This window comes from Crocodylus siamensis, chromosome 4, assembly GCF_052110815.1.
Source record: "Crocodylus siamensis isolate JL-2025a chromosome 4, ASM5211081v1, whole genome shotgun sequence".
Taxonomy (NCBI): domain Eukaryota; kingdom Metazoa; phylum Chordata; order Crocodylia; family Crocodylidae; genus Crocodylus; species Crocodylus siamensis.
The window spans coordinates 140,313,476-140,335,278 of record NC_143398.1 but is presented as its reverse complement, the minus strand read 5'-3'; the positions used below and the strand labels follow the sequence as shown (position 1 = coordinate 140,335,278).

At 45.1% G+C, this 21,803-nt stretch overlaps 1 protein-coding gene and 1 pseudogene across 1 annotated transcript in view; one reads left to right on the top strand and one right to left on the bottom strand.

The window, feature by feature from the left end:
• Positions 1–2,431: 2,431 nt before the first annotated feature.
• Positions 2,432–21,803, bottom strand: part of STYK1 (STY kinase 1) — a 45,602-nt gene continuing 26,230 nt past the window's right edge. Inside the window, exons 6-10 of the mRNA XM_090043953.1 lie at positions 9,183–9,266; positions 6,334–6,542; positions 6,008–6,048; positions 4,777–4,873; positions 2,432–4,572 (exon numbers count right to left, since the gene is read on the bottom strand). Of these exons, the coding sequence (XP_089900079.1) occupies positions 4,368–4,572; positions 4,777–4,873; positions 6,008–6,048; positions 6,334–6,542; positions 9,183–9,266 (636 nt within the window). The 3' untranslated portion in view covers positions 2,432–4,367. The remainder of the gene's footprint in view (positions 4,573–4,776; positions 4,874–6,007; positions 6,049–6,333; positions 6,543–9,182; positions 9,267–21,803) is intronic.
• LOC149866592 (kit ligand pseudogene) lies at positions 16,861–17,675 on the top strand (annotated as a pseudogene).

The window sequence follows — 21,803 nt, the reverse complement described above, 5'->3', positions numbered from 1 at the left end:
ATTCCTTCCATTTAATGGAAAACAGAATCCTGACATCTCTTTACAGCTATACAAATATAAGCACATGAAAGTTACAACCAAGAAGTTCCTTTTCTCTGAATATTCTTCTGTAACATGGACATGGGAGACTCTTCACTTGAGAGGGAATATTTGGCAAATCCAGAAGCCTTTTTGCAATGACATCCTTGTTTTGCCCTCCCAAATAAAAATTCATAACATCTATGCAAAAATGTTCTCAAATGATTTTTATGATGTGTGTAAGTTCCTGAAATTTACCAGTGTTGGGAAAGAACAGCTCTTTTTAGGGATTTTCATCTATATTCTTGATCAACTGAAAGTTTTCACAGTGTAAGAAATTTTAGCAACAACTCTACTACCCCTGAAATGTTCAGGCATACTGCGTGTCTGCATTAACACAAAAAACCACACTAAAATGTCAGCAAAGCATGCTATGGGCTGTTCACACCACAGCGATTCAAACAGAAACTCTCTCCTGTTAAGGCATATGCTTGTCCCTGCAACCCCCAAACCTCTGATGAAGGAAGGCAGCACATCTGCTGGTCATTTACCAGGGTGACCTACTTCTGTGCACCAGCAATCAGAGAAGGATCCTCAGGCCCTGCCAATACATCTTCTACACAATATTCATAATAGTCCCAATATGCAATACCCATATTCTTTTTTGTTTTTTACATATTGCCTTGTTTGAGGAAGAAATTGTAGCAGGATACAATTCTACCACAGTTGTTCTGGAGCCAATTAAATAATTTCACCACTAAGTAAAGGACGCCACAGTGAGTAATATCAATCAAACTATGAAAGCAAAATATGCTATTGCATCTGAAGGAAAGTGAACTACTAATTCAAATGTTTTGATGGATCCTGGCCAGTTACCAAAAGATTAGGACTGCAATATCAAGGAGATCTACATCTGACTGAGCCCTGGGCTCTCCACGTATTTGAGGAGGTTGTAGAGCTGGAAACACTCCAAAGAAGAATTGGACTAAACTGAACTGCTGTAGATGGGTTAGCTTGCCATAGAAAAAAATGACTTATTGCTAAAAACCAGAAGCTTTAAGTATTCAGCCAAAAACTGAAAAGCTTGGACAAAACCGAACTTTTGGCCAAAAATTATTGGCCAAAGGATTTAGGTTTCCTGGCCAAAACTTTTCAACTGCTTGATTCTTCAAGAAGGCCTCAATGTTGTGCAGACCTTTAGTTAAAATTTAATTTGGTTGAAAACTCACTTTTTTGGTGAAAGTCCATTCCAACAGGAAACCTTTGTCCAGTCCCATCTGCTCCTAGAATTCAACATGGCTGACAGGCCTCATACTTGGCCTCAAAAGGTGCTCATGTACCTCCAGTGCCCTTGAAAGCCATGAGGTCTAGGTCCAACCCAAGTTTGAAACACTAATCAATAATATAGTCATTTGTAGTTAGGGTTCTATCAATTCCTATGTGTTCATCATATCCCATAAATGTTTAGGATTGCTTCAAAGTCAGGCTAGTTGTAAAAATGTGGAGTGAACTGGATAACATTCAAATCAACTTTTCACCCAAAAGTTCATGTCATATTATTCCTAAAATACAATCGTTTTCATGTTCCTCCTCTGCCTTTTTTGGCTGCAAGTGCCTATATAACCAGAAGAAAGGATGGTCCTCACACTACTTCCAGCTCAAACAAAAACAAACAAACAGAGAGAGACAGACAGACAGACAGACAGACAGACAATGAAAATATTGCAAGGAAGGTCTCTTTACTCAGGGTCTGATTCTGCTTCTTTTGAAATGATGGCAAATTAGGGATACAGCCTCTGAATCAGAGCTTTCCTAGATCTTAATTGCTGGAGGCTGCAAGCAAGAGAGAGAAACGGTGGAAAAAACCCTGGTTGAACCCAGTTAACTCTGCCTTTTGGCATCCTCAAAATGCTGCTAACTTGAAAAGGAGCAGCTTTCAAGTTTTGTAGGAATTTAAATGTTTAACAGAATCTAACTCCCAAACAGTTCCTGATTAAATTTGTGGGTCAATTTTTATAAAATATATAAAGCAGGTACAAATCCATAGTATATTTATTCAAAAAGATTTAACCCTGTTCTACGCAGGCACCTGGGAGGTGCAGTTGACATGAAGAAAACTAGGCATATATTAAGATTTCAGCCATTAACATAGCTGTGCTGGAACAAACCCCTTGTGTGGACACAAATGAGACTAACGCAGTGGGGGTTGAACAGGAGCAGTTAACCCTTATCTTGACTAAATTACCAGTACATAAGTGTAAAATCAGTGGTTTAGCTACAGTAACTAGAATCTATAGTGTAGGCAAGGCTTGAAATATACAATAAGAAGTGTCCATTTGTACAACAGATACCATATAAGTTAAGTGTTCTGGTCAAAGTCTTCTGTCACGCTTATTTTATACTGAATCATGGCTTCATCATCTCAGTTATTTCCAGAGCATGTGTGTTGTCACAGAACACCTAAATGGATAGGTTGGATCCAGAAGGGGAAACTACCTCCTACTGCTACTGTCCCTAGCCAAGCTCAGCTCCCCACCCAGCCACTTCCCATGCAACCCAGCTGTAGCAAGGCAAGGGTGGCCAGAACAATGGTGGCGGGCAGGATCTCCCTGACCCCTTCCTGCACCATATGCATGAGTAGAGAGAGGGACCAGGAAATGGGAGGAAAGAGGGGGGTGCCATTGAGCATGGAAGGGAAGAAAGGGTGTGCCAAGAGTGGGCAGGGGATGGGTTCTTTCCTGATTTGCAGACTGCTGTTCCTACAGCATGGTCCACAAAGCAGGGTACAATCCCACCACTGCACTCCTTCTGGATCTACTATATCTAGGTGTTGGCACATTGCTCAGAGATTAGACATGTTGCATGCTGTTCTAACAGATAATATCTCATTGCCATGGTAATTACACATTATATATATATAATCACAGAATTGTATTACTCACACAGAAGGCATATCCTCACCACACTATTCACAACGTGATGTTGCAAACTGTGGCCTGTTACAACTCTATCTGTACACTGATGTCATCACCAAGTTATTCTCCATCACAGGTGATTTTCACAGTAGCCCAATCTTCTGTTGTACCTACATCATCCCCATGCCCTTTTCACAGTAGTTGTGTCATGACTGAAATTGGAAGTACTCCTGGGGGAAAGGGTGTGGAAGGAGAAACATACAAATAAGTCACCTGTTCTGTCCAAATAAAGTGAAATAAACCTTCACCACATTCCTTCCCTGAGAATTAGCTCTCAGTCAAAATTTTCCCTGAGATTTTGAGGCAGGGTAGAGTTTTTTGTAGTTGTTGTTTTTACCCTGGAGTGGGCCTTTGAATCCAAAACCCCACAAATAAGAAATAGGCCTGCATGAAAAAAAATGTAGTAAATGAATACAGCAATTTCTATTCCAAACCGTAACACATGGCTATTTTGTCTTATCACAATAAAAGTGCACATTTTCCTGCATTTAGCTATGGCTTACAGCACCTGAGGAACAATTAACAAGCAGTGTCACAAGTGGTCTGAATGGGATGGCCCTTCAGTCAATAAATGAGATAAAATATACTTATTTGATTATCATCTCATCCATCCACTTTCTTATCTCTTGGGTCTCTGCAGTGCTGGATGCTGAATTTTATTCTACAGGGTATCTTTTAAATATCCAAGCAATGGAGCTTCCAACCGTCCTTTGGCACGATGTCCTAAAACCCTTCCATTTTGGAAATGTTTCATGATTGTCAGCATCAGTTTTCCTTTCATTCCCTTTCATTCAGTTTCTTTCCAATTGCATTCCTTGGAACAAGAACAATTCCTTTCCATCCTTGGTATATGTACTCTGAAAGTACATGTAGGCAGCCTTCATGTGCTCGCTGCATACCTGCCAGAGCTGCAGGTAGCTGCTTCTTCTTCCTCACCTGCACAAATGGAAAAAGGTCAAGGTTGACAGAAATTGTTCTACCATCTAAATGCTCTTCATGCTGTGGGAGTGCTTCTGGGTTGTAAATGTCTTCCATTCAAATATCCAGCAGCATTCTGTTCAGCTTCCTAATTGAACACCACCATGAGCCCATGAAAACAACTGTTTCAGGCTCATGTGTCCTTCAGGGTAGTTGATCACAATATACAGAAGAGTTTAAGTACCATAGGATGCGTTTTTGAACTCCAAGGTGGTGAACCACAAGCCCCTTGCAGTTCTTACTAAGTAGCTTCAAGTAGAAGGAACCCAAAATATGTTCTGCATTATAAAAAGAGAGGAATGTTTCCCAACCAGCACCCTGAGTTACAGCAAGAGTGGTAGCATATACTCTCAGAAAGGCAGGAGATCCAGTCCTTCCTATATGCACAGACCTCTCTCACAGAACAGTGTAATCGGTGGTAAGACTGTCCACATCAATGCCAGCCACATTGGCATATAGTTCAGGCACCACCAATTCAGGCACCTGCAGCACAGCATGATCATTGCTGGTCTTGGTTGCTTTCTGCAGGTACTGGAGCAGCTCTGCAGGGGAGGGCCGGTCAGTCACATTCCATTGCCAGCAGGCTTGCATGATGCCATACCTGCAAGAAAGAAAAAGAAGCCAGGAATGACAATACAAAGATATTTTTTCCCAAAAAAGTTCTCTGCCCAGTCCACAGAGGATGTGAACTGTCACAGCCCCAATGCCAGAGCTGTCTCCTATGCTGTAACAATGCAGACTTTTGCCTGTGGAGGTCCCTACTTCAGTCTCTCATGTGATGACCAAGAGGCACCTCCACACTTACATGACTGGCTGGCAGCTGGAAGGCCGCTTCATGATGTTCCGTCTCTGCAGATGCTGCAAGATGTCAGGAGGTGGCACCTCAGGGTATGGGGGAGCCCCTGAGAGTGGAAACAAACAACACAATGGAAAACAATTACCAGAGTCCAGCTCCTACAAAAAAAACCACCTCCCCCACACACATAAAAAACAAGCCAGGCTCTAAACTAAGTTTCCCCAGCCCCTTCTAAGAAATGTTCTCTGACTGAATGACAGGTTGTGCAAGGGTGACATCTGATGGCTGTATAAGATGATTGCACAGAGCACAAGCAATATCCAATAGTAGGGATTTAATCTGGCGAAAGATGAAATTCAGGGGCTTGATTTGTGAGGTGAAACAACCTAATATAATTTGACCATGTGTCTAGTTAGGAGAAGATAGGCAAGCTCGCAGACACTAAATGCTTCTCTGTGGGAGTATCTACACAAGCATATTAATGCAACACAATAAACTCTAGTGCTTATCATGCCAGATTTTATTGCTCCTGGGTGCCACATCTTCACATGCACCCAGGACCACAGCACATTGAGCCAGGTTGGAGCAACCCCAGGTGGCAGGGAGTCCAGGAGTTCATCCTGCCAGCCCAGGGGAGCTCCAGTGCTGCTCAATATACTGCAGAAGGGCTGGCTGGGGCACAAGGGTGCTTTAGTGCAGGGCTTCCCAGCAGGCAGCCCCCTCACTAAAGCATCCTCATACCAGCCAGATGGGTCAGCATCTACACATACACTACTGCAGGGTTTACTCCAGCCTAATAGCCCTGTACATGTAGATGCCAAGATGTTTACTGCAGAGCTCATTAGTTTACTCTGCAGTAAACATGTTGTGTAGATGCACCCTGTGGGTAAGAGACCATCACAGCTTCTACAACAGAACTTCAGTCAGAGGCCTGACAGCGTAGAACAATTCTCAGCCAAGGTGCTGCAGCACCCTGGGGTGACTTGAGATCTTTGAAAGGGTGCTGTTCAGGGCCACACATTATTAGCACTGTTAAGTGTGCAAATCTGATTCACAAAATAAACACAGTGATTTCAAATAGGAAACCACAGTGTTACATGCATTCGGACCAGTTGTGGTCTGAGTTCTTCGCAATGTCTGTTTTTAGCCTTAGATACCTAACTTTAGTCTTCCATGGCCCTAACTTTTGTCTTAAGATATTCAGTCCCTTCCTCCCTTAGGGTTTTAGTTAGTCCCTTACCTAACGTAATCATCTCATACAGTAAGATTCCAAAGGACCATCTGCAAGAAAAACAAAATGCCAGTTACAATGTTAGGTGTTATATTCCCATTCTTGTCTGAGAACAAATGAAAAAGCAAGGTAGCTAATTATAAAATGCATGATAATGATACGGGGTGGGGGGGGATATGAGCTAGAGAGATGATTGGTAGGAGAGAGGAGCTGAGTCATACAATGGAACTGGTAATTAATCACTCTACACTGGATGTCAGAGCATGGAGGGTAGAGTAAATGATAAGTCAGGTCTGACAGCCCTGTGAGATTTCACCCCTCCTCGAAAATCATACATGTCTGCCTTGATGCTGGGAGGTCTCTTCAGGAGTCGCTCCGGTGCCTGCCACTTGAGGGGCACAATCTGTGTGATGGACTTGGCCCCATAGGTGTGGGTTTCATAGGCTAGGCCTAGCCCACAGAGTTTGGCAGTGAAGTCATGTTGGAGCAAGACGTTCCTGGCAGCAATGTCCCCATGGACAAGTTGCTTCTGCTGGAGAAAATCCTGGGGGAAAAAATAAATAGAGTCCAGTGGGTTTCTTAGCTGGTTGAAAACTTCAATTCGACTGTGCCCTTTGCCCCACCCACAGTACTGGGGGCTCCAGCACCTACCTGTGTGGCAAGTTTACCTGGCATACCTGCATAATGGCAGGAGGAACATTTGGCTGAAGAGAGATATTCTTCAGGGACTAAGCCCAGAAAACGCAACATAATTTTTGCTTCCTTGAGGCCTCTGGCCTTTCAGACAAAGTTCTATAGGAAACAGCTTTCCCCACTTACTGAAAAGTGGTCACCTGTGTAGAAAATATTAACCAGGAGTTGGGAGAAAGGGGAGGGAGGTGTAACTCCTGGTTGAACTGGATGGAAAAAACTCCCACACTGGAGATTCATGGCCCTTGTGAAAGTACACTAAACAAAAAAATGCCCACTCCTACTAAGTGGAAAAATCTGTCTAATGACATCTTTTTTCTCTAATATAAGTTAAATCCACTAATGGAAAAACTATTCTTTTTCACTAACAGGCAGGTAATAGCCTCTGCAATTTCTGAGTGACAGGAACGAGATGCCTTCCAGTAGATGGGCACAATAGAGGGAAAGCCCACTAGAAGGAGAAACCATTGTCCTCCTAAAATTTTCCATGTTATTTTTGGCTTGGCTTCACCTTTTTTTCCCATTTCATCTGTACCCTCTTCTTTCCCTCATAGCTTTAAATGAATGTCTCCTGAATAAAGATGGAGGAACAGGAGGGCATGTGAGCTTTCCCTAATAATGAATTCTAAACATTGTTGCTTAGCATGAAGAATTCACAAGCCCTTTTTGAACAAGGAGAAATATTTTTGTTTGTATTCGCATACTACCTGGGCATGTCTACACAAGACGCTAAATGCGCCAATTCCAATGTGTGTTAGCGTGTCATGGCAAAAGCCATGCTAATGAGCTAATGTTCAATAGAATTAGTCTACTGCACATTAGTGTCACAACCCCCCCCCCCCCAATGTTCCAGTGCTACTGTGCAGGAGCACAGAATACAGTGCATTAAGTTAATACCTGTGGGAATTTTTACATGTGGAGGGCAGTGAATTAAAGAGCTTCAGTGTCTCCTTTATCAGCTTCCCCGCACTGCAATATGGCAGCTGTGGCACTTGAACTAAAAGTCATTCGACAAATTTTAGTTCAAGCACCCCCACTGCCATTTTTAAGCGTGAGGATATGAGACGGGGGAGGTTGCTGGAGTGCAATAATTAACATGCTTCAGTAGACTCAATTAATTGAGTCTGCTCTGATGCGCTGTAATTGCAGTGCATCAGAGCAGCCTCCACTCTCATGTACAGGTACCCTGTAACTACAGGTACTAAACTTAATGTGCCATAATTGCAGCACATTAATGAATGTGTTGACATGCCCCCTGGTTATTCAAACCAGTATTATACCTCTATTACACTAGGTGTTGTATAAATGCTTAGTAAGGGAAAGTTTGGTCCCAAAGCATTTACAGTTTAATTACACTGGACAGACAAAGAAAGGATTATTATTCCCCTTTTACAGACAAAAGTCTGACACACACAAAGACTAAAGGCCTAAAAAAATGGAAAGAGCCTAGAGAAAAGAAGACTTAAGCACCTAAATGCCAGTTAGGAGCCTAATACTTGTTTGGATCTGTGTTTCTCTAAAATTTTTCTCTAAAGTGAGAAAGGATCTTAGATTTTTGGAAGAGTAGTCCCCTTCCTGAACCATACATTCATTGATTCATAGATTGTAAGGGCTGGAAAGGACCTCGCAAGATCATCAGGTCTAGCCCACCTGCACTAGGCAGGAAAGACAACTGGGGTCAGGTGACCCCAGCGAAGTAACTGTCCAATCTCCTCTTTAAGATTTCCAGGATAGGTGATTGCACCACCTCTGGAGGGAGTTTATTCCACATTCTGAACACCTTAACTGAGAAGAAATTTTTCCTTGTGTTAAGCCTGAAACTGTCTTCCAGGAGTTTGTGGCCATTACTCCTGGTTTTCCCGAAGGGTGCCCTGGTGAACAGTTATTCGCTAAGTCCTTGAGGTATTCCCCTGACATAGCAGTAAGCTGCTACCCAGTTCCCACTCAGCCTTCTCTTTTTTAGGCTGAAGAGACCCAAGTCCCTCAGCCTTTCCTTGTATGGCTTGCCTTGCAAGTCTCTGATCATACGGGTGGCTCTTCTCTGGACTCTCTCAAGCTTTTCCACATCCTTGTTGTGTAACCATCACTTACTCCATTTTCATTCTTAAATGTAAAACTCTAATGTTCCCTGGGAATGAACTGCTGTTTTTTCAAAGTAAATATCAGCTTGTAAGATTACAGCAAGTAAACAATATAGATTGTTATGATATAGAATGAGAATAACTCTTGCTCTTTCAAGTGTTAATAGCACCACATTTAAATAAAAATAAGATGACCCTGGATCTTTTCTTACTGGAGCCAGAGGGAACATACTCCTTTGGAGTTTTGCTTCTTCTGTAAAAATAGCATGCATTATTTTTGGCAGAATAAGTTTGCCTGTGCAATCACTTAATGTTAGAGGATGTAACTCTGGATTTCTCCTCCTTTGGCTCCCTGTGACCTCAGAATTGAAGCCAAAAAGAAAGATAAATGCACCACATCTGCTCAGACTTACCAAAGCTGCTGCAACTTGCTGCCCAACCTTATAGACCTGTTTCTCAGTGAGGTCATATGGGATACCATCCATTGTCATTACATCCTAGAGACAAAGGATTGAGCAATACATCAGACAATCATCCTAGCAGGGAGGAAAGGTGTGGATGAACCCCAGCTTCTTTCTAATGAAATGGAACCATATCTTCTAACACCGCTCTTACTTTATGCCCCATAGTCCATTAGTATTATTAGCTCACCTTGAAAGAGCAGATGTTTATAGACAGTTAGATTATCATCTATTGATAATGCCTGGGAATTGGAACAAGCACCCAAACAGAAGTAGTGTCAGGGTGAATAGGTGATTGAAAAACAAAGGTGACGGATAGAAGGTTTTGTTGACTTGGGTGGATAGTGGGAGTTAAGGATCGGAGTGTATAGCAAGGATGACAGATTATGGAGTTGCAAGGATGGAGGAAAGATGAATGGATATCATGTGTGACAAGAGTGGAGAGAACTGGAAAAGGAGATGGAAATATACATAGTCAAATAAACCACAAATGAAGATGAGTAGAGAAGCATATTTATAGATATGGATAGTTGGATAGGTGAAAAGAGCCAGACAAGACATGGATACTTAACAAGCTGACCAGACATATATAACAGTGTTCAGTGAACATTTGGTGCTTAAACACATGCAAGTGTTCTTCTTTATTCTGCGTCTGTTTTCTACTGGCCCTGCACAGCAACAAATGCTCCTCAGGCCCCCACCAAGACTGTGCCTGGGAAGCTTAGCTCTTATAGGGGCAGGATCAGGTCCTGAAAGACATCTTCAGGTTCCTCCAGATTGACCATTACAAGACCTAAAAATCAGCTGCCTGGCCCCAGTGATGGGAGGAAATGGAGTTAGGTGCCTGGGCTCCTCGTACACTCAATGAGGACAGTCAGGTGCCTCCAGGGGATCATACACAAAAAGCCCCACCTGTTACGTGGGAGCAGCCTAGAGTTGGCTAGTGGGAAAACTTAAACAACAGGGAGATTTGGAACAATTTTCAAAGGACAATATTTCCAAAGCTCCACACCTCCTTGGAGTTTAGTCTTTTGGCTGAGGCCTAAACATTAGTCACTCCTAACCAGCTGGGATTCAGTCTTCTTCTGAAGACAGGTGCCCCACTGAGCAGGCCTCATTCTTGTTAAGAAGTGATAATGATAGAATGACACATCTTTTACATAATATACTAGTGTCAGGGAAATATCTTAAAGCTGGTGCTGCCATTACAGGGAGTTGAAACTGTCAAGCACAGACAGGCCTCCAGCATGTGCCCCCTGAATGACCTGCTAGCTGTCAATCACAAGTGACCTACTCTTTGGTCCTGCGCAAGCTCAGTGGCCTCACAGCTCTCACTCTCGCGCAGGCTCAGTCAGAGTTTCAGTGAGGTAATGAGTCTGGAACCTTCCTCCTAAGCAGTTCCCCGATTGGCTAAGGGGAACAATAAAGGGTCCTGGACCCTTACTCAAGGCGGGGGAGAAAGCGCGGACAGGTGTGGGGTGTTGTTGGTGTGAGAGTGCGACTTGTCTTTTCGGTCTCGATCTTCTTCATATTGATATCTTCGGTTACTGGACTGTTTTGGCCTGGATTCTGACTTCGAGTTTGGATCATCCTCGTTACCTCGGCGACAATTTCGTGCTTACCTGTTTGACTCCTGACCTCGGTTCCCATCTCTGACTTCGGCTTCTTCTTCTTCGTTCTTCTTGATTATGGACTGCCCTTTGGACTAGCATCACATTCCCGGCTTCGATCCTCAGTTCATCGTTCCTCGCGTTACAGTTTTGTTTGTTTGTAGCCCCGTTTAATGAGCTGTTCCCCAGCCCTGGGACTAACCAGTGGGCAGCCGCCCCTATCCCTAGCGGATAGATAGCAAGGGCTCGCTGGTGAACCTCGTGGGCCAACAGACCCCCTTTTGTTGTTTGTCTGTTTATTGGTTCTGTAACATACTGTAACTGAAGAAATCATCTGGGCCTCCGCTGTCAAGTGTGAGTAAATAAATCATCCTTGTTTCAACTTTTACGTGTGTCCCGTGCAGCTCAAACTCCACCGCCACTAGTCCCGCCTGTTCGTTCCAATTGCCACCACCCAGCTGCACCACCGTGACCAATACCGTGAGCGTGGCTCGCCAGCTCCGGTACTTTGACATGGCGTCACGATCAGGATCCAAGGGAGGCGTGTGTGAGTCAAAGCTGATCGAGAGCTGCCCATGGCGCAGTGGAGTCCAGTCGATCGATGATCCAGACGATCTGTGGGACCATGTCATGTTCCATCAGGCCACAAAGCCGGCTGGGGAATGGATAAGCGGGTACCTGTCCCTCCGGGGGGCAAGCGGCAAGGAGAAACCCATCCAGCTCAGCCCGGAGGCTCTGGGTTGTATATTATGGGACTCCCGGGCTGGTTAAATCGCCCAAGGGAGGAAAGCGGAACCACCCGGACAAAGTCTCCGGCCGTGGCAAGCCTCAGCCTGGAGCGGGAATTTGCCCAGTGTATTAAATATATGAAAGAGGGGGGAGAGGAAACTCCTTCCAACCGATTCCAGTGTCCCAGCCTCACTGCCGGATCAAGGGGCCATGAGCTCCTGACGCAGCTCCATGAGGGCTTGGAGAGAGACGGGAAGAAGGCCAAGTGGACCGGCATCCGATGGAAAAAGGGCAGGATAATAAACATGCTTTTTCAACATTATGTCATTTTATTGAGGGAATTCATGGAGCTGGGGGTAAAGCTTGAGACTGCTACTGAATGGCCATTACAAGATAGTGCCAGCCGCTCTGAAGGTGCGCCAAACCCCACGCTGATGTCACTACCCACCCCGCCTGTCAAGATCCCTCCTCCTGCCACCACGTCACCTGCTGTCCCATCCACCTGGGACCCACTATTTGTCACCACCCCTGAACCCCCTCCACAGCGCAATCGACCTCCCGCAACAGCGCCCCCTTCCAAGCCAGTATCACCGCCCCCATACGTCGACCAGCGCCAACCAGGGGATGTACAAGAGAACTGTAACCATGAGAGCTACCAACCCACGAGCAACAATGTAACAAGAAGTGTGAGACTGGAAGCATCAAGACAGACGAGTAACAGCAACGAGAATGCAACTGGCACAAGCAGGACCAACGATAATGATGAGACTGCAGCCATAAGCTGAAGCAGGGACACTATTGAGGCCAATGCAGATATCAGAAACAAGGAAGCTACGAGTGAAACCACAAGCTCGAGCAATGCGATTATAATCAATCAAACAAGCAACAAATTGGAGTATGTAACTGCATACCCAATTGCAGTACAAAAATTCGTGACTGGACCACAAGGACAGATGCAAACAATGATAACTACGAGATCCAGAAACTGATTAGAAATGAGTGAACTTAGGAAATATACTCAGATCTGCAGTGACAAAACGCCTATCACATGGTTAGGACGTCTATTAGCGGAAGCTGGCAGCGAAACTGTCAAGCAAGAGGAAGCGTTGCAGCTTGTGAGAAACTCCGGATGGAGTAGAGCAAAAGGTGGTTGACCCCGTTCCAGTTTTGGCCAACCAATACTGGCCGATACCAATACCTGCTTTAGCAGTAGAGGCCTTGCAGTGCAAGGTTCACACTTGCCACGAGGGTTCAGCAGACCGTGCCAATGTGGCCTCGTTAGCGTATGCCATAATCGGAGCATCTTATGCTCATTGGAATCCTGCTTATCAACCGCTGAACCTGACACCAGCCCAGGTACAGGGAGCATAGCATACCTGTGTGGCCACCACCCCCGGGGACGTACATTGTCTGGCTGAAGCCATTGATGCTGCCACCGAGATCTATGGTGGGAAATCAAGGAATCACTGCCAAACTGTTGTTAAATGCATCCATTAACGGTCCTGTCATTCACACCTTGGGCCGATTGGACCAACTCCAAGGAGCGATGAAGAAAACAAGAGTGAACCTCGCTTCTGGCGATGAGCATGAAACAGAGCGTATCCAGTAGAAAACCGATTGCAAAAACCTTTTACAAAACTACCAGAGAAGTCGTTCAAGCGTGACCCTCCAAGATCTAATCGGACATCGACATCGAAGTATTCGCCTCCACAAAGAACACCGATGGAGAGAGCCTTATTCAGTTTCCTAGTTAACAAATCGGGACTAACAAACGAGAAACTAAGACTACTAGGGGATGATGGTCAGCGAGCCTTAGCAGAGACTCTAGGCTTCCAGAGATATAGTCCCAAACCAAAAAACGAGTAAAAGCCATCAGCGTGAATCCGGAGACCAGTGGCTACGAAGATCCTGAAAAACGGAATGATGAATGAAATACGGACCCCAAATTAAAGCAGAAAACGGTAACTTCTACGATTGATGGAGAGCAGGAGACGGTTGGAGGAGAAAAACGATACGATTCACGCGGTTCTACGTGAATACAATTAAAACGGTTACCAAGGGCGACGGAAAGCGGAAGGTGGTCAGATTTTCGGATACGGTACAAGAGAAAGATACGATCAGTGAAACGGTACGAGAAAAAGATGCAGTTGATAAAACGATTCACAGAAAAAATGGAGCAGTAATGACAACGAGCTTTACAAAACTGCTGGATGACGATCAACGACCCTATGTCACAATTAGTATCCAGAACCCAGATGACCCCCTGGACGAAACTATCGCAAGGTTCCTACTTGACACGGGAGCCCAAGTTAACGTAATTAAACCATCCATCCCGCATAAGCGAACGAGTAAAATCATGATGGTGCAAGGGCTGAACTCAGCCTTGGCGACATCACGAGTAAAGATCTTCGTGAAAGATCACAAGAAACCACTCGAAGCGGTATTAGGACATGTAAACATCTTGGGGATACCAGGTATTCGAACGTTACACCTAGAGGATCAAGTACTCGAGGCCCTACCAATTAACATCTTGCCTCAGCGTGAGTGGCACTGACCATCCCTCCGGGTAACCACAGTTTGGAGGTATCCTCCGATACCCCCCAAACAACAGTTCCATGATCAACTAGATGCATTACTCAAGAATCTGCAACAAGATGGGTCCATCACACCAGTACATGCTAGCAGTCGACTGTCGCCCGGATGGGGGATATCCAAGCCGGGGAAGCCGAATGAGGTCTGTCTCGTCATGGACTATCACGAGGTCAACAAGAGATGTACTATCCTGACCCAACCAGCACCTTACACCTTGGTCCAGAGTCTCAATGAGACGGCGATATACCAGTCAGAGGACTGGGTTGGAACAACCTTAGATTTGAAAAACATGTTCTTTTCCATCCCAATTGATGACGAAGAAGGTATCCTGAATATGTGTGTAAGAGAGAAAACGTTCCGGTGGAATGTCTGCCTGCAAGGGTATTGCAATGCCCCTGCACTAGCAACCAGTGCATTGAACGAGAGCCCTGACCGCTTTTACCAGAGACACCGTGAAGCCCGTCAAGTCCAACTCTGGAGTTATATTGACGACCTAGCAATCATGGGGGGAACGGAAGAATTTCGGAACATCACAACTAAACTGGTACACCACCTGAAGAGTGATGGGTGGACCATCAACGAGGGCAAGTCTCAATTGACCCCAACTAACCAAATTAATTTTCTGGGAACCACTTTCACCGGACCCAGACAATACGGGGTGAGTCATGAAGCCATCAACATCGATCTACCAGGAAAATACCCAACAAAAAAGGCTGATTTTCAGTCGATATTGGGCAAACTAAACTGGTACCGACATTACACTACTCCGCAACATTTACCGGTACTAGCCTGCATACAGAGACAACTTCGAGAAAAGACTAGACAAAAGACACCTTGGTCTCACAAGGATGCCAAAGCCCTAGATGAACTAATAATTTCAGTTCAGAACACCACACTACACCCCATTAACTTCAAGACACCCTTGATGATTACCATTGGGTTCACTACAGAACACCTTTTTGTGACTGTGATAAATCCCGAGGGAAACCTTGTTTACATTGCTCATAGAACTCTCCAGACGACACAGCACAGGTACGGAGTGATCGGGAAAACTCTTCTTTCTGCTCAATTGGTGGAATCGTTAGCCATCGAAAGAAGAAAATTGAGAGCTACTGGAGCAACGTTGCTGCCCCGACTTGCCTATGATTGACCAGACCCTTGTTTCCAAGGCGAGTTGTCCACATGGAGTGCCCTGGTACTCAATCATTTATACCAATGGCACGCTTGGAAGCACGAAGACTTATCACTGCCACAAACTATAGCTGAGGCCCAAAACATTGTATTATACGGCACTACCCAGCCAGCATGGATGGCATCGGATGGTTCCACCCATGAAAACGGGAAACATGGCTTTTACTGCCATCCATGCTCAGAACATCAAATCCACCCTGGCTGCGAATCGGCTCAGAGGAATGAACTTTTAGAGTTCCGGGACGTTATATATCACTGTTTGAAACATCATAACGGAACTCGTCCAGTGCCGATAATTGCCATCGATTCCCAGTACATATACAAGATAGTCACAGGGATGGCATCGCCCACAGAGCATCTCCCTCTATGGGATGAAATATACACATTATTATCTGAATTTTCAGTGCTGCCATTAATCAAGCACATGAGATCCCACCGGGTCAACACCGATCCTATGCACCGGAAGATTGATGAACTCCTCGAACATCCCACCGAAGCCAATGTATTTGCCACCCAAATCACTGATAAGACCGTATGTGCAGACCCATATCTTAGTTGGCTTCATGAACACTGGGGTCATCCGGGTCCGAAGGTCTGTTACACAAAATGGTGCAACACATCACAAGAGAGATCTAACTACGGATTGCACCAGGATTTGAGAAGAGTTACCAAGGCCTGTGAGGTCTGCGCCACAGAAAAAGCACATCCAACAAGCAATCTCAAAGGCGCATTAGACCCAAAAACCTTCTCACCCAGGAGTTCATGGCAAGTGGACTTGACAGGTCCTTTACCGGGGCTGCGGTCCCCAACAAAGGACTAATAGCGATAGACTTAGGGACACGTCAGGTTACTGTCATACCCCTTCAGAAGACTCATGCAACTGCCATGATTTCTGCCCTCACCAGCGTTTTTGCCGTATGGCAAGTCCCCCAAGTAATACAATCAGACGGGGGACCACCTTTTACATCAGCTGCTGCCGACAAGTTTGCTCACCTCCATAATACAAATTGGCATCACCACCTGCCCTACCACCCCCAGTCTAACGGGGTGGTAGAATGTGCCGTAGGGCTATATAAGGAGGCTCTGTGCCTGAAAGGACAGGGCTCGTACAAGAATTGGACCAAATTAAACCATGAGGTCCTGATAAATTTAAACTCAGGAAAACGACTCTGGGCAGAGAGCGACGACAAACCGGTGAACCCATGGAAGCCGAAATTTCAAACACAGGAACTTGTGTGGGTCTCCCTACCTGACCCTAAGAGTCGCCATCCAAGGGTGTTAAAGGGTGTAATGCGTTCGGCCGAAAAGTACCCAAACACCTATCTCGCTCAGCTGGAAGACAGCACGAGGACTATTTTAGTGCATCATAATTGGTTAGCGAGACGGGCCATCACAGACTCGATACTGTCGAAAGATGATTAGATTTCTTCATTTCTATTTCAGACTCCTGCGACCCAGGACGCTGTACAACCTTGAGACCTTCAAGTAGAGGAAGACTACGGACCAACATGACGTCGACCAAGAATTTGATTTGGATTATCACTCTCTTCGTGCTTGATCTACTTACCGCTGCTTATAGGCCGTGCAACAATCCACTGACAGATGACGTAGATAACATCCCAGAATTGATTAAAAATGTTCCAAACAATTATAGAATAACCTTCAAATATGTCAATGAGATGGGATATATCCACAATCATTGCTGGTTGCATTTGATGGTACCTGAATTTGCAAAGAGCCTGAACAACTTGCTCCACAAATTTCCACGAACATCTGGCGCGTCAAACAACCACTCAATCCTCAACAGTCTCACATGAATGATTAACGATCTTCTGGAATGCCTCACGTCGGACGAACATAAGAACTTTAAAAAAAAGAAAGTGACCACTCCTATGAAGAAAGTGAATTCAGTCCTGAGGAATTCTTCAACCAACTCAACAACATGATTGAGACCTTTAAGATGTTTTCAAAAATACCGGAGTACGATAACTGTGTTCTGTTTTCAACAACAAAAACCCCATTTAATGATTCCACGGTCACTGGAACAGAACTACCTTTTCCACCTCCTGTCGCCACCCGTTCCCTCAAAAACGATCATAATGAAAGTGCCCAAGATACCACTAACTCTGACCTACAAGAGACAGATGTAACGTCATCATCTAAACCAAAAAGCAAGAAACCTGAACTTCTGCAAGCTAAAAGAGAAAACACTCAAGAGTTGAAACAACTGATAAAGGCTGAGCAACGGACCCAAGCCATACTATTTGGACTGATGCTAATTTTATTTTTCCATCAGCATAATCTGCTTGTTTTTTGCCTATAAATCCTTATCGCGATGACTGAAAGTGCTATCTACATTCGTCTACGTAAAATTACCCCCTCATCTTCACGTTAAATTTGAGGATGAGAGTGAACTCTAAACGTCTCCAAGGTCCTCTGTGTTTCCAGCAAGGGGGCATAATGTCATTCTTTACTCTCTTCATTACATGCTGAAGAACACAGAGGAAAGATACATAAAAGAAAATAACATGTAAATAGTTTTACCCCGAGACCAGTTCTGTCCTGTTTTGTTTTATTCAAGACTCATCGACCCGATTACGGCCTCGTTCGAGACATTGAGGGATGTCGCACCATTATCGATTCAGAGTGGTTCCGAAGCCGGATGAGCCTGGACAACATGGCAACGAGACTCAGAGACATTACATTGAGCCTTGTTTTGTGTATATTTTGTAAATATGTTGCAAATCCATTGCCCAATCCAACCACGGAACTCAGGCATTCATCCAATACAGTGCTCCAATTATTATCCCTGTGGGCCAACGCCACTGGGGAGGACAAACCAGACCAGGGGTTAACCACTTGCCTGAAGATCCCCATATCGGTTGAGGACCCGGTCCTCACCCCATTCTTGGTACCCTTCAAATGTGACCAAATGGTTCTTAAGAGGTCTTGGCAAATGAAAAAACATCTATTAACATCTCCGTACCTTCAAAGGACGGGGGTTACACTATCACAGAATATTCCTGGCCTAGGAACTTCACCTTAAAAGACCTTTCCGACACAGCAAAAAAGTGTTTTAGGAGAAAAACTCCATTGTCATGTTCTGCTATTCTGTTGGGAGTAAGCCCCCAGGGCGGCGAATGGTCCCGACCTGATGCATCATTGCAGTGGGACCCCCAGTCCATCAATCCGCCCTGGCATATTAATTTAAGTTCCCGGGGGAAAAAGGTCACCCCTATAGTTGTTTTATCATCTCTCACTGAAGCCACACCGTTGGCTGAATGGGATGAAGAATTAGTTATCAATTTGACTAATTCTGGACCGTATGGGAGTAATTCGTGGTACGGGTTTTACTACCCCGTTCTCCGGGCGATATTATTAAATACCGCATGCCACAGTATTGAACTTCCAGTGACGCAAAAGGGACCACCTGAAAGAGCAAAGCATGCATTTCCTTACCCAAATATATGCTCCCAATTGGACGATTTTACTTACCCAAGTCTGAAAAACAATCCATGGTTAACTTTCCACTTCTCCACTTTACGGGTGGTGTGGGAAAATACAGTGTGCAATAGCACAAAAATTTCCCCCGGACAACACAAAACCCAAGGACAATCTATACATACCAACTTTCCCCCAAGCCAATGCGATGAACTGACGACACCGGCACCTCTTGGGTTGGCCTGGGCGTGTTCGGATGGCCGGCTCTATACAACTCTACCGGCCACGTTAACCAACGTTCAGTGTTTTCTAAGCTCAATTTTATTCTGCCCAGCTTTGAAAGCCTCTATGGCTCATCCACCAAGCCCCATTATGGCGCACCAACAAACTAGATCCTCCACCCCAGTGTGGAGCTCATTGACCCATGGGGAGAAAATAGCCCAAGGCCTCAGCTGGGCTTTTGAGGGACTATTTCTCTGGGACTGGCTATAGCAAAAGCCAGAATAGCTCTAGCCCAACTGGCTGAACAAGTGGAATTGTTAGCAAATCATATTGCCCTCGGATTTGAGTTGATTGACGAGCAACTCCAGGCCACCTCCCAAATGACCATCCAGAACCGATTGGCACTTGACGCCTTATTGATAAAACAAGGAGGTTTGTGCCAATTCTTGAATTTGTCTAGAGACATGTATTGCATTGCAATACCAAACGTTTCGATTCCATTGCAAACTCAGGTCGTAAAAATCCGAAAAATAGCCAAGGACGTGAATGCTATTTCTGGCATAGGACAAGGTTGGCTATCCCAAGTATTCAAGATGTTGGGCTGGAACGTATCACCCTGGTTGGCAAACCTCTTAACACCCCTGTTATCGTTTTTGTTAGTGCTCTTGTTAATTGCTTTCCTAGTAAGCCGTGTATTCAAGGTGATAACACGAAAAGTGTCAAATTTGTCAGTCTATGTATATTCTACCGTACCCACTTATGAAAACTTCATCAACACAGATGAAGTAGAGGACGATTGCTGAGGTCTGTGTTTCAACTCCTGTATTGACAGCAAGGGGGCATGTCAGGGAAATATCTTAAAGCTAGTGCTGCCATTACAGGGAGTTGAAACTGTCAAGCACAGACAGGCCTCCAGCATGTGCCCCCTGAATGACCTGCTAGCTGTCAATCACAAGTGACCTACTTTCTGGTCCTGCGCAGGCTCAGTGGCCTCACAGGTCTCACTCTCGCACAGGCTCAGTCAGAGTTTCAGTGAGGTAATGAGTCTGGAACCTTCCTCCTAAGCAGTTCCCCGATTGGCTAAGGGGAACAATAAAGGGTCCTGGACCCTTACTCAAGGGGGGGGAGAAAGCTCGGACAGGTGTGGGGTGTTGTTGGTGTGAGAGTGCGACTTGTCTTTTCGGTCTTGATCTTCTTCATATTGATATCTTCGGTTACTGGACTGTTTTGGCCTGGATTCTGACTTCGAGTTTGGATCGTCCTCATTACCTTGGCGACAATTTCGTGCTTACCTGTTTGGCTCCTGACCTCGGCTCCCATCTCCAACTTCGGCTTCTTCTTCTTCGTTCTTCTTGATTATGAACTGCCCTTCGGACTAGCATCACATTCCCGGCTTCGATCCTCAGTTCATCGTTCCTTGTGTTACAGCTTTGTTTGTTTGTAGCCCCGTTTAATGAGCTGTTCACCAGCCCTGGGACTAACCAGTGGACAGCCGCCCCTATCCCTAGCGGATAGATAGCAAGGGCTCGCCGGTGAACCTCGTGGGCCAACAGACCCCCTTTTGTTGTTTGTCTGTTTATTGGTTCTGTAACATACTGTAACTGAAGAAATCATCTGGGCCTCCGCTGTCAAGCGTGAGTAAATAAACCATCCTTGTTTCAACTTTTACGTGTGTCCCGTGCAGCTCAAACTCCACCACCACTAGTCCCACCTGTTCGTTCCAATTGCCACCACCCGGCCGCACCACCGTGACCTATACCGTGAGCGTGGGTCGCCAGCTCCGGTACTTTGACAACTAGCAGGTATAAAGTTTGCCTAGTCAGTGCAAGACCTAGGTTCCAGGTCTTCCTCAGCCTGAGGGACTTCAAATACACATCTCCCAGCTCTCAGAAGATTATCTTAATCACAAGGCTACAAAAACTGTCTTTGAGACACATTTCACCCCTCTTATTGAAGCTGGCCCTCTGGGCAGTCCAGAATATAGGAATATGGGACTCAGGCATTGAATCCAGTCCCCTATGTTTGCAGAGAAACAATTACATAAAGATTCCTTGAAATCTCAATCTTCAGCTCTCACACGAGGATAAGGAATGAAACCAGAAACACTAGGGGGAATTTACAACATGCCACAGGCCAGGGGAAGGGAGATGAAAGTTACTGCCAATGACCTGCCATTGCAGTGGCAGAGAAGTATTTGGTTAATAGAGCAAAAGACTGCTAGAGTAATGTGGCCAGAAGGAGAAAAAACAAGAGGGATTCTGGCTCTGTAGCATGGGAGTTAAACTACTCAGCAGGCAGGGAAATTCTGGTCATTGCTGTATGGACTGTTAATGAATTTTACATTAGACAAACATTGGATAACAAAGCAAAAAATAATTCTGAGACCAGTAACCAAAACCTGTTCTGTCTACAACATTACTGCACAAAAGCTGAGGGGGGTGATGACACCTCCAGATATGTTGTTGAGTTGGTTTGTATAAGGCCTTCTCTAACCCCATGGAGCAGATGAAGCCCTTTCAAGGTCTCAGGCAGAGGTGAGGTGCTGATTCACCCATCTGCATCACAGTGGCCTTTAAATGGATGTTAGGTACTCGCCTTCCCTAATCGCCTATACATGTGCAGAAACCTAGGTTTAATGCCTTATGTAATTTTGTGGATAAAAATGTAGTCACCAAATGTAGACAGCTAATGGGTTTTGAACTGGCTGGAACTGAGGTATTCTAGGTCATTTCTTGGGACTCTGTTACCTAAATTTCACCTAGACCTCATTTCAGTGCCTCAGACCCCA